This window comes from Tilletiopsis washingtonensis (genome assembly GCF_003144115.1).
Source record: "Tilletiopsis washingtonensis strain MCA 4186 unplaced genomic scaffold FA09scaffold_1, whole genome shotgun sequence".
NCBI lineage: Eukaryota > Fungi > Basidiomycota > Exobasidiomycetes > Entylomatales > Tilletiopsis > Tilletiopsis washingtonensis.
In genome coordinates this window covers 427,422-450,032 of record NW_020311998.1, presented here as the reverse complement: position 1 = coordinate 450,032, position 22,611 = coordinate 427,422, and the positions used below count along the sequence as shown (strand labels likewise).

At 68.3% G+C, this 22,611-nt stretch overlaps 7 protein-coding genes across 7 annotated transcripts; 4 read left to right on the top strand and 3 right to left on the bottom strand.

Annotated features, from left to right (window-relative positions):
• The first annotated feature begins 107 nt into the window (after window positions 1-107).
• Window positions 108-1,504, top strand: FA09DRAFT_6184 (hypothetical protein). The gene has a single exon (XM_025745743.1). The coding sequence runs from the start codon at window positions 326-328 to the stop codon at window positions 1,376-1,378; it is 1,053 nt and encodes a 350-aa protein (XP_025601494.1). The 5' UTR covers window positions 108-325; the 3' UTR covers window positions 1,379-1,504.
• Window positions 1,505-2,001: 497 nt separating this feature from the next.
• Window positions 2,002-6,574, top strand: FA09DRAFT_327174 (hypothetical protein). Its single transcript, XM_025741297.1, has 5 exons — window positions 2,002-2,495; window positions 2,675-3,995; window positions 4,052-4,102; window positions 4,153-5,500; window positions 5,571-6,574. Exons 1-5 carry the CDS (start codon window positions 2,329-2,331, stop codon window positions 6,497-6,499), a joined length of 3,816 nt encoding a protein of 1,271 aa, XP_025601493.1. The 5' UTR covers window positions 2,002-2,328; the 3' UTR covers window positions 6,500-6,574.
• Window positions 6,575-7,521: 947 nt separating this feature from the next.
• FA09DRAFT_335844 (hypothetical protein) lies at window positions 7,522-9,165 on the bottom strand (the record flags this gene model as incomplete). Its single annotated transcript, XM_025743805.1, has 5 exons — window positions 7,522-7,533; window positions 7,990-8,371; window positions 8,475-8,846; window positions 8,927-9,078; window positions 9,133-9,165. 5 exons carry the CDS (start codon window positions 9,163-9,165, stop codon window positions 7,522-7,524), a joined length of 951 nt encoding a protein of 316 aa, XP_025601492.1.
• Window positions 9,166-9,958: 793 nt separating this feature from the next.
• Window positions 9,959-12,503, bottom strand: FA09DRAFT_342096 (hypothetical protein). The gene is made up of 5 exons (XM_025744527.1): window positions 11,785-12,503; window positions 11,472-11,713; window positions 10,536-11,426; window positions 10,293-10,486; window positions 9,959-10,237 (listed from the first exon to the last, which is right to left on the bottom strand). The coding sequence occupies exons 1-5, from the start codon at window positions 12,446-12,448 to the stop codon at window positions 10,204-10,206; spliced, it is 2,025 nt and encodes a 674-aa protein (XP_025601491.1). The 5' UTR covers window positions 12,449-12,503; the 3' UTR covers window positions 9,959-10,203.
• A 629-nt stretch (window positions 12,504-13,132) lies between these two features.
• Window positions 13,133-14,619, bottom strand: FA09DRAFT_313902 (formyltetrahydrofolate hydrolase; the record flags this gene model as incomplete). Its single annotated transcript, XM_025740743.1, has 5 exons — window positions 13,133-13,342; window positions 13,605-13,667; window positions 13,723-13,782; window positions 13,834-14,069; window positions 14,232-14,619. The coding sequence occupies 5 exons, from the start codon at window positions 14,617-14,619 to the stop codon at window positions 13,133-13,135; spliced, it is 957 nt and encodes a 318-aa protein (XP_025601490.1).
• A 392-nt stretch (window positions 14,620-15,011) lies between these two features.
• On the top strand, window positions 15,012-15,957 carry FA09DRAFT_303331 (synaptobrevin-domain-containing protein; the record flags this gene model as incomplete). Its single annotated transcript, XM_025740440.1, has 5 exons — window positions 15,012-15,091; window positions 15,144-15,217; window positions 15,269-15,380; window positions 15,433-15,771; window positions 15,825-15,957. Coding segments are annotated over 5 exons (647 nt in total), but the record flags the coding sequence as incomplete, so codon positions are not given.
• Window positions 15,958-16,348: 391 nt separating this feature from the next.
• FA09DRAFT_324092 (hypothetical protein) lies at window positions 16,349-22,588 on the top strand (the record flags this gene model as incomplete). The annotated part of the gene is made up of 3 exons (XM_025741117.1): window positions 16,349-18,237; window positions 18,293-19,682; window positions 19,730-22,588. The coding sequence occupies 3 exons, from the start codon at window positions 16,349-16,351 to the stop codon at window positions 22,586-22,588; spliced, it is 6,138 nt and encodes a 2,045-aa protein (XP_025601488.1).
• Between the last annotated feature and the right edge of the window lie 23 nt (window positions 22,589-22,611).

The window sequence follows — 22,611 nt, the reverse complement described above, 5'->3', positions numbered from 1 at the left end:
GCCCGCCCGACAGAGCCGCACCGGCAGCCGGCGCACACGCACCTCGGCCGGTCGGACTTGAGAGGGCGGGCGCGCGAGAGAGATTGCCGAGAAGACGCGCGAGTGCACCGCGCCCGTGCGGCGCGCCGTCTCCTCCGCTCCGCTGCCGCCCAGCGCACGACGCCGGCCCGAGCGCTGCTGAGAGCGCAGCCCGTGCCGCCGGCGAGACTGTGCGGTGTGTCACAGAGTGACGCTTTGCCCTGTGGGCGGATCAAGCGGCATCTCCGCCCCCGCGCGTCCAGGAGACGACGGCGTCTCGCAGAGGGCGTTTGTGCCTCCGCCTCTCATGCCTCGCGTGCTCCCGCCCGCTCCTCTTCGGCCGAAGCGACGCTCGCTCCCGACAGGCGCCGTCAACAAGTGGCCAGTCATAGTGCCGTCGGGACCTGCGTCGTGTGCCCAGGCCTGCATGGGCTGTCGGACGAGCAGAGCAAGATGGAGACGGACTGGCCGGGCAACGCAGTGCCGCCGCCGGCAGCCGAACAGCTGCGGCGAGTGCCGCACTGGCCGCTGCACTGGATGTAGGGCCGCTTTCTGGCTTCCGAGGGGATCAAGCCAGTGTTGCCTTGAAGCTCTTCGCGCAAAGAAAGCCTGTCTTGATGCCAGCGCAGACACGACAATGCCGCCGACGCGTGGCCGTCCCCCCTCCGCGCTCGGTGGCCGTCTATTCCTGGCCCTCGCCGCAGCAGCGCTGACAGCGAGACGGGCAAATGCTGATGCTTCCAGCTGTCGGGCCGTGGAGAGCGCCTGCACTCGCAGTGAGAACGGCCTGTCATCATTGCAAGGCGCCACGGTGACATTGAGGCAAGTGTCGCTGGCGGACAAGGTCCTGCTGGACGCGCCGGCGTCTCGACCGCCCACGCGCCGCAGTCGGGCCTGGCAGCTCTTCCGTCACGGCCGCGCGACAGCCTCTGATCGCCTTTTGCTGCCTCGGTGTCCGATGTCACGCAGCAGGAGCAGAGTGCGGACGGCGTGCGTGCTCCCCCGCACGACGCCTGTCAGACGCAGCTGCACGCCGCAGGGTCGCCCGCCCCAGCGGCCGGCGGCACGTCGTCGAGATGTACCGGTGCCGGCCGGCCGAGCGGAGGCAGCAGCGCGCCATCTGATGCTGCATGGCGCTGCAGCTGCTGCACGAGCGTGCATGCTGCGGACGAGTGAGTTCGCGGACGAGGCGCGAAGGCGAGGGAGCATTTGCAAAATCAGACGCAGCCGCAGACGGGGACGCCACGCCGCAGCACGGGACGCAGGAGCGCATGAGCAGGCGCTGAGCTGCAGCGCAGCCGCCGAGCGCGAGTGCTGCGGCGCCGCAGCGTGGTACGCAACTGTCATGGACTGGCGCTAGCCACGGCGCTGCGATGCTGATGCTGACGCACAAGAGGAAGGGAGAGCACCTCCAGACGGCCCTTGCGGACCGGCGGCGGATGGCGACGGCGAGCGTCGCTTGCGTGCTGCGGCCGCGCCTGGCATGTGCCGGGCGCTGCTGCGTCCTGTCCCGCTGCGGTGGTCTGGGCCGGCGGAAGCGGCGTGGGCGGGCGAGCTGCTGCGATGCTGCGCTTGCTCTGCTGCTGCCGCCGTGGCGCTCTTCGCCCTTCGGCGCTCCGCCCACGCGCCGCTGCCGAGCCGCACCAGGCCTGAGACCGAGATGCTGCGTGCCGCAGCTGCAGGCGTGCGGTGCCGGCGCCGCACAGATGCAGCGCAGCACAGCAAGGGTGGGCCCATCCCCACAGCACAAAGGCCCGACGTCGCGCGCGCCTCTGCGTGCTGCGCAGCCGCTCGCAGCGGCACCGGCCAGGGTGTGAGACCGGTGGCGCGCCCCGGGCCGCGCTGCCGCACCGCTCCGGCGACGCGGCGCGGCAGCAGCGGCAGCGGCACCGCAGCAGACAGGACAGGCGGGGACGCCTCTGATGCTGCTGCTCGCCGTCTGCGCTGCACGGCGGCCGCTGCCTTCTGCTCGCCTTCTCCATCATCCTCTCTGCACACACGACACCGTCCGGCGCACCGCAGCGCCTCGCACTCTTCGCCTCGCCTTTGCTTGAGGCTGCCGCCGCCGGCTGCTGCTGCGCGTGTTTTGTGCTGCTGCTGCCGCCGCCTGCTGGCGCTGCACCCTCGCCCTCGGCGCCAACCCCGCACTTCTCGGCCCGCCGCGCCGCGCTTCCCGCCCACTCCCACAGCAGCGAGCGCGTCGCGCGCCTCCTGACTGCGCGCAGCCTCACTCCGCACTCCCACCCCTGACTCGACCCTCGACTGCGCGCCGCGGCTCACAGCTCGTAGCTGCTGCAGCGCACAGCGGCCATGTCGAGCAGCGCCACGGCTGTCGAGGAGAAGGCACCGCGCCCGCCGCAGCCGCAGCCGCCGGCAGCGGCGAAGCGCAGCGCCTCGGCCAGCTCGTCGGGCGCCGACGGCGACGAGGCACAGCGAGAACTGAAGCGCACAAGGCCGATCAAGGCGTGCCAGGCGTGGTGAGTGTGGGCATGTGAGCGCAGCGAAGAGAGGTGTTGCGCAGCAGAGAGCGCGTGGCGCAGAGTGAAGAGCGGTCGCGCAGTAGAGAGCGTGAGCTCTCGATTGCGGGCATCTCGATGCCTCTTGTGCCCGCATCGGCAATCATCGCCGGCGTGCGCTCGCTGACACTCGCACGCAGCCGCGCCAAGAAGGTCAAGTGCATCCTCAAGCCTGACGAGCCCGTGTGCGAGCAGTGCGCGGCGAGCGGCAAGACGTGCCTCTTCCGCGTTGACGACCTCTGCCCGACGCTGCGCCGCGAGCGCTTCGCCGCGTACGGCCCGCCCGGCAAGAATGCGCGCACGATCGCCGGCAAGAAGGGCGGCAAGAAGGGGCGTCCTGACTCGAGCGGCGCTGACGAGCCGGAAGACGCCGACGATGCGCAGGCGCGCCAGCGCCGCAAGACAGACGCCGAGGACAGCCGCCTCGCCGCCAACGGCAAGCCGGCCAAGGCCAAGGCCGTGTTCCGCTCTTTTGCGAACCCGACAAACCTGGCTGCGCCGTCGGCAGGCCCGCTGAAGCGCGAGGAGCCGCAGCAGCAGGTGCATCCCGCTTACGAGCCGCCCTTTGTGCACCCCGCCGAGCGGCCGTCGCCGGTGCAGCAGCACGCGCACACGCTGCCCATGGGCCACTACCGCTCCGCGTCGCAGCACTCGCAGGGCTCGGCGCACTCGATGCAGCGCCCGCCGCTGCCGCACACATCGTCGGGCAGCTCGAGCGGCGCCATGTACTCGCCGTCGGAGCCGCCGCAGATGCTGCCGTCCTTCCGGCTTGCCTTCTCTGGCGCCAGCGGCTCGCATGCGCCGCACGCCGGCTACTCGGACGCACGCGGCGAGGCGCCGCGCCGCACGTCGTTCTTTGCCGCCTCGCCGCCGGCCAGCTCGCTGCGCAGCACCGGCGTCGAGGCGCGCGACTTTGCCGCGTCGCCGCCTGGCGTGCACCACGACGGCGCCGGCGGCCAGGCCTTTTCGCCTGTATCGCGCTGGTATGCGCACCCCGAGCGGCAGCCTGGCGAGGCGTTTCCCGAGTTTGCGTCGCCGAGCCCGGGCAAGTGGCAGCGCGCCCCGAGCTTCTCGAGCAACATTGGCGCACCATCGCCGGGCACGTGGGCCATGTCGACCTTCATCGCCGGCGCTACACCGGGGCACGAGCCGCCGCGTAGCGATGTGGATGAGCACCGCGCGGCGCCCGCACGGCCGGCGGAGCGTTTCGGCGCGCCGCCAGGCTCTGCCGACTCGACGAGCGCAGTAGTACGCGCGCCGCTACGCGAGATGCCGCCGCCGGAGCGGCCTGGCAGCTCGGGCATGCGCGTGCCAGGCCGGCCCATTGGCGCCGCCGACGACGCGCGCCCAACATTCATCGTCGACACGCCGCAGGAGGACGATGAGGAGATTGACGGCGATGCGCTGCGGCGGCAGCGCGCGCCGGGCGTCAAGAAGATCGCGCTGCCCTTCTTCCGCTGGGTGAGTGAAGCAGCGGCAGAGCTGACTGGCATGGCAGAGCTGACGGTGCTTTGCAGTTCGGCGCGACTGCCAACACGCCGGGCATCCGGCGCATCAAGGTCGGCGTCGTGAGTGCAGCCGCAGCCCTTCACGTTCACACATATTGACACCTGCGCAGTACCACGAGGCGGACCTCGATCTGCAGGAAGAGAGCGCCGCAGCGACGCCCGCCGCAGGTCTCCCTGCGCCGGCCACGGCCGCAGCATCGCCGCCCGACGCTGAGCGCGGCGGGCCTCGCTCCGTCGAGACGCTCTTCAACACGCCGCGTGACAATGCGCCTGGCATGTCCGTGTCGCCGCAGGCCACGGGCGCCAGCCAGGCCGGCGCTGCCTCGTCGTCGCATCGGCCACGCGAGTGGGGCCGCGCCGGCGGCGCTGAGTCGACGGTCTCGGCGAGCACGCGCGAGCTCTTCGAGCCTGACCGTCCCAGATACCCTCGGCGCGCCCTCCTACAGGAGCTCGTGCCGCTCTTCCTTCGCTACTTCCGCTGCAGCTTCTTCCCGTGGCTCGACAGCGAGGAACTCTTGGCGCTCGTACACTCGTCCGAGATGCCGGCGCTGCTGGCCAACGCCATCTGCGCTGTGACAGCACGCTTCTCGACCCGTCCCGAGCTCATTGCACGCGGCGCAGCCAAGTCGTGCGGCGAGCCGTTTGCCGAGATGGCCAAGATTCTCCTTGTGCCGATGCTGTCCTGGCCGAGCATCGACGTCATCGAGGCGCTCGTCATCCTGAGCTACTCGGAATTCGGCGCCGGCGCCGATGCGGGCCTGTGGATGTACGTCGGCATGGCGCTGCGCATGTCCGTCGACCTCGGCCTGCAGCACGAGGCGACCGTCGCGAGCATGGCCAACGCACGGCAGCAGGAGCGCGCGCGCTGGCTGTTCTGGAGCGTCATCTGCCTCGACCGCATTACGACGTTCGGCACGGGCCGGCCGGTCACCATGCGCGAGGACGAGTTTGACCTCGTGCTGCCGCCGCTGACCGAGGATGCGCAGTCGAACCTCTTTGTCGCCGGGCACATCGTGCGCTGCCTGCTGCGCCGCGGACGCATCGGCGACCTGCTCAACCGCGCCGACGACATTGCGCCGCAGGAGCGCGGCAAGCGCCTGCACGCGCTGTGGACAGACCTCGTCGAGTACTACGACTCGCTCCCGCAGCCGCTGCACTTTTCCGTCTCCACGTTCCAGCGCGCCATGACGGCGGACCAGGGCCCGGCATTCATCTACCTGCATGTGCTGCTGCAGTCGACGATGAGCCTGATCAATCGGCCACAGCTGCTGCGGCGCTTCGAGTCGAGCTTTGTCGCGGCGCCGACGAAGCTGGCATCCATAGCCGCGCATGCGTCGTCGACGATTGTGAGCATCCTGCGCTTCGCCGAGGACGCGCGGCACGACCGCGCCGATCGGCTAGAGGACGGCAGCCGGCGCGACTTCAACCAGTTCCTCGATACGAGCCCGTACCTGGACCGTGAGTGGCAAGCAGCAGCAGCAGCAGCAGCAGCAGCAGGGCAACACTTGCTGATTCCTCTCCTTTCTAGAGCTCATCCTTCCGTGCGGCCGCGCTTTCCTCGCCGAGCGCCAGGACGTGCGCGACGCACTGCGCCGCCTTGGCTACACGCCCGCCAGCGCCTCGCGCCCGCAGTCGCGCGAGGGCGTCGACGCCGCGTGGGGCCCGCTGCACTCGAGTCGACAGTACGCCGAGGCGAACCTCGCCAGCTGCCAGCTCGTCCTTAACCGCCTTGCGACGTACTGGGGCGGCGCGGCCTGGCCGGCGCGCGCCCTCGAGCAGGAGTCGGCCGGCGCCACGGAGGACGTCGACCCTGACGCCCGCGACGAGGACGCCCAGCCGGCGCCCGTGCGCGACCTTGAGATGGTGCTGCGCTGGGCCCGCGCCCGTGCCCGCGTCAAGCGTGCCCGGGCTGCCACCCAGACGCCTGGCCAGTCGCGCCGTGGCTCCGTCGCCGGCGGCGCCGAGCCCGATGCCGGCGACGCCCACGCGCCTGCGCTCCTCGCCGGCGGCGGCGACACAAACAGCGACGGGCCGTCGCCGCTCGGCCTCGGCTTCTCGGGCACCTTCGGCAGCGACATTGACGTCGAGGCGCTCATCTCCGCTTGGGCCTCAGAGAACACGGGCGGCGGCATCGGCCTCGGCCAGGCGCAGGCGCTCGCGCCGCACTGGCAGCAGCAGCAGCAAGGTGCGGCCGCCTTGGCGCCGCCCGGCGCGCTGCCCAACTTTGCCTTCAACGTCGCCGGCGGCAGCCCGTTCGACCTCGGCGCCATGCAGCTCGAGGAGCTCTTCTCCGACGAGGTCTTTCCCGTCGACCTGCTCGAGGGCGACGGCGACGCTGCGCCGCCCGCGCTTCTCAACGCCTTCTTCCCGCGCGTCAGCGGGCCGCCGCCGGGCCTGCCGCCGCATGCCCAGGCCGCACAGCACCACGCTCTGCACCCGGCGTATCCGCCGCCGTAGCCCTACATCCCCCACTCATCCGTCTCCCGTGTCACGCATGTCCGTACAGTGAAATGCATATCACCCCGTGTACAGTCAGTCGTGTAGCGTACGGTCGGCAGAAGAGGCGCGGAGGCTAGGCCTTGCTCGTCTCTCGAGCGCGTGCTTGCGCTGCGAGCACGAGACCGCGTCGGAGACGGCGCGCCGCTTGGCGACTCTGACGAGGCATGCATGGCGAGGCGTGTTCGTGCGAGCCCGTCTGATCCATAAGGCGTCGGCGAGCGCACGTGTCTCTCAATCCACCTCTGCGCGGCGCTGTCATGCGCAGCGAAAGCAGGAGCTCATCTCAGTCGGCGCCATCCTCACCGTGTGCGCGAGAGGGGAAAACACATGAATTCAGAATCTTCAGAAGCTAGAAGAAGTGACGACCGGACGGCTGGCGCGCCGCTTGTCCGGTCGGGAAGTACAGGTCTAGTGAGATCTGGAGACGAAGCTGTGTGCCGGGCGTCTGCGCCGCGGTGGAGCTAGCTTGCCCAGCAGTCGATGGTCCGGCGCTAGCCGCAGCAGCTGAAGATCCAGCGGTAGCCGCAGCAGTCGAAGATCCAGAGACAGCCGCAGTGGTTGTGCTTGCTTGCGGAGCACTCGACGATCCACCGGCGCTCGCAGCGGCAGAGCCGGCTTGCGCCGCAGTCGGAGAGACATTGATTCTTGCTTCGACGCGCGCTGTTGCCAATGGAGCGTGCTCGGACGAGCTGGAGGCGAACCGCACTCCCCTGACGCTGATCTGAGGACGACGTGCTGGCGCCAGCGGAGCGTCCTCGGATGGTTCGGGAGTGGACTGCGCACACTGCTCCTGCGGCTGCGCTGCGCGCTGGACTGCCTCGTTGGTCGGAGCATCCAGTCCTCCCACGAGGCATCTCACTCGCACCGCAAGGGCCTCCTCGAACTTGAACACAGGCGGTTTCGGTGGTGGCTCAGTGGCAATGTGCCTGCGCTGAAAATGACGAGCATTTGGGTGCAGGACCGCGAGCGAGGAGTAGCGATCAAAAGCGTCTCTGTCGGCGTCAAGTAAGGCCTGCAACGGGGCGGCCTTGTCGAGAAGAAAGTCTTGTAGATCGGCTTTTGTCGTATGCTTGGTGGCGATCGCCTGCTGTACCTTGTCGCGATCAAGGAAGGCAGTCGAGACCGCCGACACGCACATCTTGAGGAGCTCTATGGCATGTGTCTGCAAATCTAGAGGCAGCGAGTCGCTTTCTCGCAGTCTCTTCGAAGCAGAGGCTCGACCAAGTTCACTGATGACTAGACCGTTCTTCAGGTGCTTGAAAAGCGGCCAGTCGAGGACGCTGTCCCAGTCCACGGTGCCTTCAAGCAACGCAGGGAAGCTTATGAGGCACTGCAAGCAGACGCGTCAATATGAGCATGTGGCATTGACGGTCCGGGCAGGACGCTGCGTCGCATCATTGACGCGTGGTTGATGCATCAAAGCGGCACTCCAAAGGCCAGTCACTCACGTCGCGCGTCCGTTCCAGACCTGCGAGCCAGAAGCGGAAAAGGATCAGGTGCAGCGCCCCGTAGAAGCCGAGATACGTGCTGGGCGCGGCGACGTTGGGCAGCTGCACGCGATAGCTGAAAAAGTGCTGAGGCTGGAGGCCGAGGAGCAGGAGAGCGGCCCAGAGAGGACTGAGACGATTGACCTTGATGGACGTCGGCGGGAAGATGTTCTCAACGAGCGCAGCAGTCTTTTGCTTCTTTGCGGGCGTAGTCGCGTGTTGCTTCTTTGCGACGCTCATGCCGCTCCCGCTGCCAGCGGCCTTGCGCTTCCCGCCGTTGGCCGTCTCCTGCTGCGTGTCCTCCTCGTCTTCCTCTCGAGTCGCAGGGGTGTCGTCCTCGGGCCTGCGTGTCAGAAGCGCAGGGTGTGAGCTGGGCAAGGGTACACTGCGCCATCGCCGCGTCTCAAGATGCCACTGGTCCACCAGTCGCTGCCCCCAAGACTCACTTGCCATACTTTGCGACCGTGTCTGCGTACCAGCTAGATTTTTTGATCTGGCTCTCTGCAGGGCGCCAAAAGCGGATGCGCTCAAAGAGCCAGCCCTCAGAGGGGCCCTTTCCCTCTGAGAACATCTCTCTTGGCCAGGACTTCAGGCGAAGGATGAAGTCCAGCACGGTCTGGTGTCCACGAGCAGCAGGCTCGGCGTGCGCAGCGTTGAACCTGTCTGCATATGCTCGGATTCCCATTGCATCCAAGCCGAACAGCACCTTGTCCCAGTCGATCGTGCCGAGGGCTGCATAGTAGTCCTCTGTGCCGAAAGTTGCAACAATTTCTGGAGGCGACGTTGATTTGGGCCGGCAGAGGAACGGCAGGTGGTCACTGGCAACGTGTCAACAATTGCAGCGTGTAGGGACCACTGCGCCGCCACCGTGCTTGCACGGGGCAATTCGGAAACTCACGGGCAAGGAGGGCCGTGGCCGAGCCTTGCCACGGCCTTGGCAGCAAGGGACGTATCGAAGTCGACAGCGCGGGTCGGAATCGATGTGACGCCGGCTTCGTCGAGGTACGTGCGGCCACCGCCCTTGCCGGAATTGTACGCGCTGAAAGTGACCTGCTGCGAGTCAGCACAAAGGTACCGCAGACGAGATGACCAACCGCATCTTACCTTGTCGCCGCGCTTCTGCGGAGCGTTGGCCATGCTGAGTGTAGGAGAGGGCCGTAGGCAGGCGCGATGGTGTGTGGAGAGAGAGATGAGAAAGAGTGGAAAGAGAGAGGTGGGCCCGGCAGGACGAACGCTGCGTAACATCGCGCGCGACGGCAGATGAGCTCCTTTCTTTCTCTTCCGAGCCGAGCGCTCGCGATCAGCGGGGCCGTCGCTGATGCTGAGGCATCGGCACCAGCGGCCTTGCCCCTGAGACTGATGAGGTCAAGGCCGGCGCTCTACAGCCGAGGCAAGTCCGGTGAGCTCGACGCTAGCTCGGCACGACGTAGGCACAGCGGCAGCGGGGACGCAGTGTCTCATCTCGAGGCGATCCCAAGGCGAGCGCAGAGCGGCCGCACGTCAGCGCACTGCGCGGTGTGCGGTGGTCGGATGGAGAGCGCGCGCGGCGCGCTCGGCAGCGCCTCCATCGAGCCGACATGGCGCTTGGCCAGAAATTCCACGCTTGTGCGCCGCCGCACACTTATGTACGACGCTCGCGTCGAGTGCCAGAAGAAAGAAGAAAGTCAAATTTGGCACCTGTACTGACAGCCTTCACGCTCTGTTCCACTCATTTTCCCGTGGTGACGTGCCCTGGTGCGCATAGACGGAGCCCCGATTTCAGCCTACACGCGCAGACCGCGGATCGCTCGACTGCAGCGCCGCGCGTACGCGCGGCGCGCGCCTCATCAGATGGTGCATGCGCGCTGCCCCGCACCCGAGATGAGCCTGTTCGCTGGTGCTCGCATCAATACCTCCAGCACTTGACCTTCTGATAGAGGGTGGAACTGAAGCACTTTACGTTACAGCACGCTCAATGTGTCTCCAGCTGCGCAGACGACAGAGACGTTCAGGCGCCCGTGCCCCTGGCCAGGCTCGGCATGTCGTTGGCGCAGCAGATGCACACGTCTCCCTCATTCGGGTCACGCCGTGCTGCAGATCGGCGGCTCTGTGCTTTGCACGGCCAAATGAGATGAGAATGCGAGTGGGAATAATGCTATGGAGTCGTGTATGGAGGCGGATGAAGAGAGCGAGCGGTCACGATGCGTCTCTCCGGGACAGCAAGAAGCACCTGGCGCAGCGGCGTCAGCACAGTCAACCCCCGCGCACGCACGCCGCGCACTCACCCCTCGTACCCGCTCATGTCGTCGGGCGTGAATGTGTCGCGCCAGCGCCCGACGAGCCGGCCGCCAGCGACGGCGTAGCCGCGGTAGAGCCAGCGGCCGCGGCCGTCGGGACGGTACTCCTTCGTCATGATCATCATGCCGTCCCAGCTGCGCACCCTGCCGCGCAGCACGAAGCGGCCCCACGCCGAGTGGCCCTGGCGGAAGGTCAGCGCGGCACTGGCAGAGGCGCGGCAAGCGACGCACCGTGCCGCTGAGCAGAATCTCGTAGCGCTCCGGATCGTCCGACGCCTCCTTCTCCTCGTCGTCGCCAAACGACGGATACAGATGCCAGTCGCGTGGCCGGCCGTCCTTGGCCCAGCCCTCGTAGACCGCGGCGTTGAGGCTCTTCTTGCCCTTGTCGTCGCGCAGACCCTCGACGTTGCTGCCCGACGCCGCTTCGTCGCGCGCAGCGGCGACCTTCTCGGGCGAGACGTAGGCGCCGTCGCCGAGCTGGTCCGGCTCTTCTGCGCCATTGACGTAGCCGGCGTTGAGAATGCTGCCCGTGCCGCCCTCCTGCATGCTGCCGCCGTTGCCGACGCGCACGATGTGCTCACGCACCTTCCACACCTGCGGCTGCTCGCCGAATGGGCCCTCGTACAGCGAGCGCATGCGGCCCGCCAGCATTTCGCGGTATGAGTCAAAGTCGAAGAAGCAGAAGCGGCCCTCCCACGCGCCCTCAAAGTCGCCAGCGTGGAAGAGCGGCTTGAGGCCGAGCGAGCGGCGCGGGTCGGCGCAGGCGAAGAGCCGCGTCAGGTCCTTGTCGTGATCCTCCGAGCGCAGCAGCAGCGGGTTGCTGTTGGCGCGCCCCACGTCGTCGCGCGCCGGGCCGGGCTCGCCTTCTTGTAGCGCCGTGAGGCCAATGACGGCGGGATCGCGCTCGACCTTGGCAAAGAAGGAGAAGCACGCAGCGTGCGACAGAATCGGCGGCGCCACGGCTAGCTGCTGCCCGCAGTGCGTGATCGTCGTCGCACGGGCTCGTGGCCGCAGGTCGGCGAGGAACGGGTTGTTCGGCGCAGCGCGCGGTCCCGGCTCGCTCTCCTCGTCGCTGCGTAGCGGCAGCTGGCGCACGACCCACGGGCCGAAGTATGCATCAAACTGCGCGAGTCAGCGGCGGAGCTCACGTACCATAGGCAGGCTCACCTTGTGCGCCGCAAATACGAAGGGCCGCAGCACAAAGAGCTTCTCGTCGCTGACGTCGCGCGGCTCCGTGGCGAGCTCGGCGGGGTCAGTGAGGAGGTAGGAGAGGTGCAGCGCCAGCGCGCGGTCGGGCGTCTCGGGCGGATAGCCGGCCTGGATGGCCGACTGCAGCATCTCCTGCGTGTGATGCAGCTGCAGGTAGCCGTCGATGTGTGCCCACTTGAGCTGCTGCAGGTTGAGGCCGTCTGGGTGGAGGTCAGGACCGGACTGGGCGGCACAGGCCGAGATGTCCGCAGAGGGCGCGCATGCGACTCACCGTTCTCGAGCAGCATGAGGTACGCCAGCCACAGATTCTCCTCCAGCACAGCCTGGCTGTCATTGCGCAAGCGTCCCGCATCGACGGTGCCGCGAATGCGCTTGAGCGCCTTGCAGCGCCGCTGCAGCTCCAGGCAGAGACTGCGGGAGCTCACGGCCTGTGGGCCAAAGCGGCGTGCAATGGCGGCGACGTCGAACTTGGTGCGGAAGATGCGTGCGTACAGCCGCGGGTTCGCCTCGGTGTTGAGCAGCGCATGGGCGCGCCGGCACGTCATGAGCAGCGCCCGCACGGCTGATGGCGGCGTCGCTTCGGCGGGCGGTGCGGCCGAGTAGTCGGCTGCGCGCGGCAGCGGAGGAGCAGCCTCGGAGCGGTATGAGCTGCTGCTGCCCGACGCTGCGGCGGACGCCTCGCCCGACGCCACGGAGGAGGAGGAAGAGGGCGACTCGGCGCGGGCAGTAGCTGGCGCCGCAGCCTCGCCCTCGCCTGGCGCCTCGCTCGCCGGCGCAGCGTCGCCCACGGCCGCCGCCGGCTCGCTCTTGGGCGGCGGCGTGACGCAGGCGCAGTGCAGCGCAATGAGCTCGAGCAGCTCGGGCGGCAGCGTCATGAGCGTCAGCGGCGGCGCGAGGCCGGCGGCGCCGGGCGACGCCGGCTGGAGGTGCGCCATGGCGAAGAGGGGCGCGCAGGAGGGAGCGCGGGCGCGGGCGCGGCCGGCGGCGGCGAGGGCCGGAGCACGGGAGGTGCTGGAGCGTGGCCGGGCGGCTGGTGTGGGCCGGTGCGAGGCAAGAGGCGGCGGTGGTGGTGGGAAAGGAGGCCGGGCGACGCACTCGAGCCGGCCATCAATACGCGGCCGATGCCGGACTCCGAAATGGGCGCAGCGGGCTGGGAACACGCGCGCGCAGCCGCAGCGGCAGGCCATCAGCTCCCGCCGCTGCACCTCTTTCAACGGCTGGCCCCTCTCACGGCCACTCTGCGGAATCTTCAGGCCGCCGATTGAGTCGAGTGTCAACGCAATTGACGACTCAGCATCAGCCCACAGGAGGCGGCTGGCAAGCACCTCTCGCGTGCCCCACACTCGGCGGCCTTTCGCGTCTGCAGCCTCGCCCGAGCTTGGCACGTCTGCAGCCGCCTTTGCCTCTCCGCTGCTTAACCGAGCCTCGCCTTTCGGCGAGCGGACGCTCGCGTGGCCGGACGAGCCGCCAGCGCACAAGCAGAGGCAGCGAGAGCGCCGGCCTCAGCCACTGGCGGCCTCTCGCAGCACATCTCGCGGCCGGCCAGGCCACATCCTGCGCAGGCGGCGCCTCACACCCACTCCATCGCAGCGCCAGTGAGCGTGTCCATTGCATCCCGTCTAGTTGAATACGACCGTTTTGCTGCCGTTGAGCAGCACGCGCTTCTCGGCCACCCAGCGCACGGCGCGCGCCAGCACGAGCGCCTCGACGTCGGCGCCCGCGCGCACCAGGTCGGCGGGCGAGTGGGCGTGGTCGACGCGCTGCGCCTGCTGCTCGATGATCGGGCCCTCGTCCAGGTCGGCCGTGACAAAGTGCGAGGTGGCACCGATCTGGAGCGTGTGTCAGTGCAAGAGGAGAGGAGTGGCAACAGAAGTGGTGCCGTGCGACTGGCGCGGCGGAGTCGTGTCTACTGCGAGAAGTCATGCCTCGCGAGCCGCCCTTGTGCATCGCACGCGGCCATCATGCCTCTGAGGCAGCCTGTCTTGCACAACTCGTGCCGTCTCGCCGAACAGGATGCGCAGCATCTGCACCAGATGCAGCGTTCCGCGCACATTCATACATCCTCCTGGATCCGCGGTGGCTCTCACTCACCAGCTTGACACCGCGCTCGAAGGCCTGGTGGTACGGCTTGGCGCCCTTGAACGAAGGCAGGAACTAGCGGCGGCGAAGTGAGTATGGGCATGAGGCGCGGCACGAGAGCTTCACACACCGAGTGGTGAATGTTGATGATGCGGCCCGACATGATCTGGCAGAGCTTCGGCGAGAGGATCTGCAGCGGCTGTCAGCCTCCACCAGGCACTGCCCTCGCCTCTCTACACACCTGCATGTAGCGCGCCAGCACCACAAGGTCGATCTTGTACTCGCTCGCCAGGCGCACAATCTCGTCCTCCTGCCACTCCTTCGTCTTGCCCTCCTTGGCGTTGATGGGCAGGTGGAAGAAGGGAATCTTGTGTGCCGCGGCCAGGTCGGCGTAGTCGTTGTGGTTGGAGATGATGAGCGGCACGGTGATGGGCAGCGTGCCCGACGAGACGCGGAAGAGCAGGTCGTTGAGGCAGTCTGAAGCGCGGGTCAGCAGCGCTCCCTCGGCGGCGGCATATGCGAGGCCCGTTCTGCTACCACACTTCTGGTACCGTGCCGGGCGTCATCGCTCTGCCACGCCGCAAGTCACCATCCCTGCCCGCAGCAATTCACCCCGCCGCACGTCACACCTCCACTCACGGCCAATCTTCGAGACCATGAGCAGCGTGCGCGGCTTGTAGTCGTCGCTCTGCACGTCGAAGTCCATCTGCATCTCGCCGGCGAGGTCGCGCTGGAACTCCTCGCGCAGGCGCTCCTGCGTCAGGCCGAGGCCCTTGCTCGAGTCGCGCATCGCCTCGGCGTGCACACGCATGAAGAAGCGGCGCGTCGTGGCGTCGCCAAACTGCGCCGAGTCGCGGATGTTGAGGCCGCGCGACGCCAGCCAGCCGGACACGGCATGCACGATGCCCTGCCGGTCCGGACACGAGAGCGTCAGGATGATCGACGGCGGCGCCGCGACGCGTGCGGCAGCGGCGTCGGCGCCGGCCTGGTCGGGCACGGCGGGCGGGATGGCAGTCGAGGAGGCCATGGCGTGGGCGTCTGCGGGCGCGGGCTGCTCGGACGAGAGCGTGTCGAGCTGGGCGAGGGAGCGCAGCGAGCGCGTGGGCTGCTGCGTGCGCGGCGCGGCGGGGATGTGCACGGCGGCGCGGCTGATGCGGCGGAGCGGAGCGGTGCGGAGGGTGCTGCGTGCGAGGAGGCGCAGCGGCGGCGCCAGGAGCATGTAGGCGGGGATGGTGGTGTGCAGGAAGGAAGCAGGCAAGCGGCGGCAGCAGAAGATGCTCGGCGTCGGTCAGCGGGCGCGAGTTGGGCCGCGGCACGGCGAGAGGAGCGTGCGACCACCGCAAGGCGCGCTTGGGCCAGCTCATGGCTTGGCCTGCGCTGGCTCCTCATCCCTCCCTTCCCCGCCTCCACACCCGCCCGCCATGATCATCCTCGCCCTCGTCGCCGCAGACGGCGTCATCCTCGCCGAGCACCACGACGAGGCGCACGCGCCATTCCTCGTGCGTCGTGTCCGCCAGCTGCCACATCGATGCGCACTGACACACCCCGCAGACGGCCGCCGAGACGATCCTGGCCCGCACGCGCGCCACGCCCGAGAGCGCCGCACGCGCCAGCTATGCCTTCGAGTGAGTGCAGGCGGACATGACATGCTGTGCTGCACACCTGACACCCACCAGGGACTGGCTCTTCCACGTGCTCACCGACGGCGGCGTGCAGTACCTCTGCTGCGCCGACGACGGCAGCGGGCGCCGCCTGCCGTTTGCCTTTCTCGCCGAGGTGCAGAAGAAGGTGAGCCAGCATCATCGGCCCAGTACGAGGCTCCTCTCATCGCTGTGTGCAGTTTCTCGCCACCTTCGACGCGGCACTCCTCTCGAACCCGCTGCCCGCCGACTTTGCCTCCTTCGCCGGCACGCTCTCCGGCCTCGTGTCGGCCTTCAACCTCTCGCCGAACTCGGACCCCGTGCGCGCGGCACAGGCTGAGCTGGGCGCCGTGCGCGACATCATGACGCAGAACGTCGAGCAGCTGCTCAGCCGCGGTGAGCGCCTCGACCTGCTCGTCGACCGCACGCAGGACGTGGCGGCCCAGAGCCACGCCTTTCGGCGGCAGGCGACAACGGTGCGCCGCAACATGTGGTGGAAGAACGTCAAGATCATGGCGCTGGCGGGCGCATTCCTGACCGTGAGTGTGGTGCTGTGGTGCAGACGGCAGTGGTGCTCATGCACGCGCCGCAGCTGCTCGTCGTGCTGCTCGTCCTCTGGCTGCATCCGTGGTAGCCGCCCCGCCTCGGCCCGCGGCTGCCGCGCTGGGCCCATCTGTTCCTGTCACGCTGTGCTTCCCTGTCAATGTCTATACCGTCACCCGCTTGGGGCTTGTCGATCGCGCGAGGAGGGTCAGGTGGTCGAGCACGGCCACGCCGCGGGGTTCGAGGCTGCCTGGCGGATTCGTAGCTGCGGGTTCGAAGCCCGAGTATCGCCGAGTATTGGTAGTGAGCGAACGACAAGGGGCAGAGGGAGCAGAGAAGGAGGGCAGGAGCACAAAGGCCTGAGTCTGAGTAGGAGATGCGAGCAAGGCGAACAACGTCCGAGAAGCGCAAGGGCCGCTTCGGCGAAGGCTGCCGCGGCGGCGCGCGGCGGCGAGAACGAGGCGCGCTCGGCGATGGCACACGCCGCCGCGCCTCGCCGGCGCCGCGCGCGGTGTTGCTTCCCGACCAACACCTCCTCCTCACCGCACCCTCGCCCGCCTGTCGTGCCTCGCTATGCTGCACGTGCAGACGCGGCCGGCACGCTCCGCCGGGCAGGCCGCGTGCGAGCAGCCGTTTGCCGCCGCCGCAGCATCTGCCGGGCCGGGCACGAATGCGGCGCTCTCGGCGCTGCTCGACGAGCTCTGCGCGGCGCCGGGCTCATCGCGCGAGTCAGAGCCGCTGCGGCGCCTGCGCGCCCACCACCAGCCTCGCCCGCGCAGCAGTGCGGCCATCCGCGAGGGCCGGCCGGCGCACGCCGGCGGCCGCTGGGCTGGGCTCGAGCAGGGCGTCGAGACGGAGCTGTGCTGGCGCGGCAACCTGCTCGTGTGGAGCCGCGGCCGGCACGTTGTGCGCACCTTCACCTTCGAGGAGGACGTGGCGCAGGCCTGCTGGGCCTGGATCGACACGGCACGCATCGACGGCAGCGAGCCGGCCGCCAGCGCCGGGCCCTCGAAGCCCACGCCGGCTCACACAGTGCTGCAGACGCGCAACGCCATCTCGCCGGCGCAGCGCCAGCTCCGGCGCACGCCGGCAAGCGCAGCAGAAGAGGCGCCGCAGCTCTCGCGAGCGCTGTGCGTCTGCCTGCGCCGCTCGCTCGTGCTGCACTTTCCAGCGACGGGCGCGCAGCACGTCGTGGCCATCGGCTTCCTCGCCGAGCGCATGTTCCCGGCCAGCGTCGGCCTCGTCATCGATCGCGCGAGCGAGCGTGACGACCAGACGCTCACGGAGAGGAGTACGAACGGCGCAGTGCAGACGCCCCTGCGCGGCAAGAAGCGGCTCAGCGACGGCACAGAGGACGACGATCTGGAGAATGCGTCCATCGCCTCGCGCCTCGAGGCGCACGGCATGGGCGCAGAGGGCGACGGGGCGCACCCGGGCGATGCAGAGTCGCCGCTGCCGTCGCTGTTCTATCTGCGGCGCTGCAACGACGAGCCTGGCGCCGTGACGCGCGTGCAGCGCATCACGCAGGCAGGCGATGATACAGCCACGGTCCACGGGCCCGCCAGCGAGTTCAACGAGCTGGATGAGCGTGTCGTCTTCGTGGCGGACACGTCGAGAGGCCGCGAGGCTCCACACCCGCTCATCGTCACGGCGAACCATCGTCGCAAGTGCGTGCGCATCTATGCGTTCGCTCATTCGGCCAAGCCGCTGCAAGTGGGCGCAAGCGACGCGGCGCAGCGGCTGACGACGGTCGCAGAGAGCGGCCCCTCGCAAGCGTCTGGGCCGAGTCAGCTGCAGAGCCAGATGCAGACACCGGCGCCGCCCGGCATCGGACGCGGGCGGCCGCCACCACGCAAGAGCGCACGCAAGGAGGCCGAGCGGCGCATCAGCGGCTCGCAGCCGCGGCGCTACAGCTCGGGTGTGAGCATGCACTCCATTGCCCGCAACGGCGTCGGCAACTCGAGCCAGTACGGCGACGAGCTTGTCGACATGCTCGATGCAGGGCACGATTCGATGCTCCTCTCCGACGACGTCGGCATGCGGTCCTCGCGCGTGCCTAGCGGCCCGGCTGCCGGCACGAGGCTCAGACGTGCGTCCCACGCGGTAGGCGCTGCAGGGCCGTCGACGGCGCGTACGCCGCACGGTCAGCGCGTGGCCAGCAGGCAGAGCCAGGGCGGAGCGCCAACGACAGCAGCGCGCCCATCGCGGACCAGTATGTCGCAGCCGGCACGGCTCTCCGAGCTGGGCACCATCCCGGGCGAGCTTGAGAACGAAGGATTCAGCGCGCCGCTGCCGACGCTGGCCAGCCAGCGCGAACACATCTTCATGCCTGGTCCGTCAGCCTCGTCCACGTATCACAAGAAGACCGCGCACCCCGAGACGCACCCGGATAGCGTGCTCTTCTCGCAGGCCTTCGCCAGCATGGCGCTGCTCGAGGAGATCGACGTACCTGAGCTTGACAGGTGGGTGTGCCTTGGCGGCAAGGCACTGCCTGCGTTGCTGACGCCCCTGACGCAGTCTCGAGTCGTCGATGGCCGTGAGCGCGTTCTTTCTCGACAGCTATCAGAGCGAGGCGAGCCTCTTCTACGTGCACGTTCCCGTCGCGCAGAAGCTGCTCGCTCGAGAGCTCTTCGTCGGCGGCGACCGCAACGCTTCGGCGACGCTCATGACACGCGAGCCGGCATCTGCGCGTGCTGCATCCGAGCTCGCTGTCCGCGCAGCTGTCCCGATCGCCTGCACCGGCGATCTGCGCGCGGATGTAGCCCTCATCGATGCTGCCAGCGGTGCGCTGTACCTGTCTATCGGCGCTCCAGGGCCGCTGGCCGCAACGATTCCCATCGCCCTCGAAGGGCCGCTCGAGAGCGTCATCACCTGGAGCGAGGCAGAGGTGCTCGTATGCAAGCGCAGCGCGGCAGCTGCCTCGCAGACAGCCGTTAGTCTGGACCTGCGACCGCGCTGTGCGCTCACCAGCGCCCTCCTGCGCACTCTGCGTGGCGTGCTGCCTGGCGCCGCGGTGGGCGCCCTCATCGCGCAGTGGCTCGCAAGGCGTCGTCAGCCCGGCAGCGCAACGACAGACTGGGCTTGCCTCTGCGAAACGCTCGGCATCGCACGCACACAAGAAGAGCGTCCTTTGGACGCCGGCCAACGACTCGCCCGCACACGATCAGTTCAACTGCGACGCCCGCTTGGCACTGCTCGCACCGCTGTGAAGAGCGCTATGGACGCTGGTCTGCTGGGCGATGCCGAGAACGCCGCGGTGCTGTCCGTCGTGCATGCGATGGCGCAGACAGCGCGTCTCGACGTTCTCTCTCGCGTGCACGACTTTGAGCGGCTCGCCGAGCTTGCGCTCGGCCTGTCGCGCCGCTGCGGCTGGCACTCGTGGGTCGACTATTGGCTACGTCTGGCCCCGCAGTTCGCAACAGACCAGCTGCCGGCCGGACCGCAGCACCAGAGCGCGTCGCCGGAGCGTACTCCGCCGGACGTGGTCCAGCAGCTACTGGAAAGAATGCAGGGCCGACGAGACGAGACGCTGTGCGACATGCTCGCGCTTCCGACGATCGCGGCCGGCGCCATGACACCACGATTCGCGCAGCTCGACCGCATCTTTGCGGCGTTCGCAGAGCCGAGCCCTGCACAGCTGATGCAGCAGCAGACGTTCAGCGGGCGACCGCTGACTGGCTCACTCCTCAAGTGCTGCGCCGTCGTCGAGGCGATGCTCACGCATGGCCTTTCGAGTGCTGGCCTTGCGTTGCTGCCGCCGCTGCTGGCGCTGCCTCTGCGCGAAGCGATGCGAACATGCCAGCTTGACCCGCCGGCTGCGTGGCCGCGAGCTGCATACGAGCTCATCGACCGTCCCGATCTTGCGCTGCAGACCATCGACGCCCCGCTCAACATTCCATCGGCATCTGTGAGTGCTGCGTGGTCAGTACTGGCTCAATACTCATCCCTTGCCAGCTTCCACGCGCATTTGCGGCCGACACGTCGATGAGCAAGACACTGCCGGCCGGCGTATCTCTGCATCCAGTCGCCGGACAGATCTTCAACGAGGACTACCGGCTGCGTGACGTGGCCGAAATGCTCGAGACTCGCCGAGCGGTGCATGTCTTGCGCCCGAAGCTCCAAGACAACGCAACTGAGCAAGAAACGAAGGACTCTCTTTCGCAGACGCATCACGCCGCCGTTGAGCGCATCAAGGCCACGAGTGTAGGACGAGCTATGCTATGCATGGCGACGCGCGTCTTCGTGCCGACGAGCAAGGTCCGCCTGCACCGTCTCGTGCTGGACGTGCAGCTCTCGCCGCCGCCGGAGGGCGTCAAGTACAGCGAGCCGCGCCCAGACGCGGCGGAGCTCGAGTGGCCCGAGTTCCACAACGGCGTGGCAACAGCGCTGGAGCTGTCCATGCAGTCCGTCTCGCTCGACTCGGGCTGGATCTTCAGCCATCACACCGGAGATGTGTCGCCACGCGAGGCCGGCTTTCTGCTCGGCATCGGCCTGCTTGGCCAGCTCTCGGCGCTCGGCCGCGTTCACATGTTCCGCTATCTGCGGCCACGGAGCGGCGGACTGGCGCCGGTCGCGATTCTGCTCGGTCTCGGTGCCTCGCTCATCGGCACGGGCGACGTGGCGACGCGCCAGCTGATCGCCATGCATCTGCCAGCCTTCCAGCCGGCCGGTTCTCTCGATCTCAATCTGACCATGATCGAGCAGGCCACGTCTCTGATGAGCATGGGCCTGCTCTTCATGACGAGCGACCACGCCTGGACCGCTGGCCGGCTGCTCGACCAAATCGGCGCCGCCGAAGTGCGTGCGGCGCAAGGCAACGTCTCGCAGCGCGAGGCATATTCGCTCAGCGCTGGCCTGTCGCTCGGCCTCGTCATGCTGGCCAAGGGCCGCCGCGCGGAGATGCGCACGACTGCAGATCGAGCCACAATCACCACTCTGACGGCACTGATGCATGGGCCACCGGCGCCTCTCCTGCACGACGACGACGAGGACGACGAATCGCGCCCGCGTGTGGACATCAGTACGACGGCGATGCCTGCGACGATTGCGTTGGGCCTCATCTACCTGCGCAGCAACCGTGCTGACATGGCCAGCCTGATCCAGCTGCCCGCCAGCGAGGCCGACCTGGACGTGGTGCGGCCAGACGTGCTACTGGTGCGCGTTCTGGCCCGAGGCCTCATCATGTGGGATGCCATCGCTCCCACTAGCGCGTGGCTGGACTCGAGCTTGCCGTCATTTCTGCAGGGCCACCGTCCGGCCAGTCTCGGCGAGGCCGCGCAGCTTGCCTACTACAATATGCGCGCTGGTGCCTGCTTTGCGCTGGCGCTCAAGTACGCTGGCTCGGCCGATCCCGTCGCTCAGGGCATCGTCATGACGGAGCTTCGTGCTTTTGCTAAGGAGGCCGCCGTGCGCGCGTCAACGTTCTTCGCCAAGATCCGCCAGCACGCCCTCTGCGCCGGCGTCGAGCTGCTCGGCGTCTCTGCCGCCATGATCATGGCTGGCACCGGCGACCTCGAGCTGCTCAAATTCCTGCGCATTCAGCACGGCCGCCAGGACGCCTCGGTCGGCTACGGCGCGCAGATGGCCACCCACATGGCGCTTGGCCTCCTGTTCCTGGGCGGCGGCCGCTTCACGCTGGGCACGTCCGACTCGGCCATCGCAGCGCTTGTCATCGCGCTCTTTCCGCGCTTCCCGGGCACGGCGCAGGACAACCGTGCGCACCTGCAGGCCTTCCGGCATCTCTGGGTGCTCGCGGTCGAGCCTCGCGTGCTCGTTGCGCAGGACGTGAGCACTGAATCGCTCGCAATTCTGCCGCTCCGCATTGTCACCCGAGAGGGCAAGGAGATCGATGCCCGTGCGCCGACGCTCCTGCCGACGCACGACACGATCAAGTCGCTGGCAACGGACAGCGCGCGCTACTGGCCCACGGCACTGGACGTGACTGGCAACGCTTCGCATGCGCGCGCTCTGCTCGGCAGCCAGACCGTCTTCGTTAAGCGCCGCGCCGGCCAGCTCAGCTATGCCGACGATCCGCACGGCCGGCACGCGCTCAGCACGCGTGCCACGGGCCTCGAAGCGCTGCTTGCGGACGCCTGGAGCACAGTCATGGACGACGAGAGCCTAGACGAGCTCGTCGACTCCTTCTCCAGCAGCAGAGAGCACGCGATCTTCCTCGAACGCATCTGCGCAGCGCCGTGGCACAACGAGGCGCCTGCGACACGCGCTGCACGAGGCTTCTGCCTCAACGCCCTGATGACGGACCTCACGTTGGACCAGAGCGGCACGCTATCCACGCGCCTGGCGCTCGCTTTCGACGCAAGACAGCCCGCGGCTCGCTTGGCGTTTGTGCGCGATATGCCACTGCTCTCGGCGGTCTACGGCGACTTCACGCGTCTGTTTGGCGAGCGTGCGCCGCTCTTGCAGCGCACATTCGTCGACGAGGCGTTCGCCTCGGCGTCCAGCGACATCACAGACGCCCTTCTCTCCGGCGCGCAGACGCCGCTCGCGCTCGCGCTGCAGGCGTATGCACGCGACGGGAGCATGCCTGGTTCCGAAGCGCTGCAGCTGGCGCTCTTGCTCGCTGCTGCAGAGATGCCGTCGCACGCCGAATTGGCTGCGCTCCGCCACCTCGCGACAGAGGCGCGAGCCAATACCTCGGCGGAAGCGTGCGCTGCAGCGGTCCGCAGCTGCGTCTCATCCTTGCGCGAAGCACGACGGACCAGCCCCGACAAGCCGATTCACCGCACTGTCCACGTCGAGCCGGTGTGGAGCCCGCTCGCGCTCGATCAGATCATCGCCGCCTGGCACCTCTGAGCCCTCTGTCGAACACGTCACCG

Coding starts and splice junctions, on each gene's coding strand:
- FA09DRAFT_6184 (XM_025745743.1), top strand. CDS start 326: ATGCCTCGCGTGCTCCCGCCCGCTCCTCTTCGGCCGAAGCGACGCTCG.
- FA09DRAFT_327174 (XM_025741297.1), top strand. CDS start 2,329: ATGTCGAGCAGCGCCACGGCTGTCGAGGAGAAGGCACCGCGCCCGCCG. Junction 3,996..4,051: donor CGCTGCCCTTCTTCCGCTGG/GTGAGTGAAGCA, acceptor GGTGCTTTGCAG/TTCGGCGCGACTGCCAACAC. Junction 4,103..4,152: donor GGCGCATCAAGGTCGGCGTC/GTGAGTGCAGCC, acceptor ACACCTGCGCAG/TACCACGAGGCGGACCTCGA.
- FA09DRAFT_342096 (XM_025744527.1), bottom strand. CDS start 12,448: ATGGCGCACCTCCAGCCGGCGTCGCCCGGCGCCGCCGGCCTCGCGCCG. Junction 11,714..11,784: donor CCTCATGCTGCTCGAGAACG/GTGAGTCGCATG, acceptor ACCTCCACCCAG/ACGGCCTCAACCTGCAGCAG. Junction 11,427..11,471: donor TCGTATTTGCGGCGCACAAG/GTGAGCCTGCCT, acceptor TGACTCGCGCAG/TTTGATGCATACTTCGGCCC.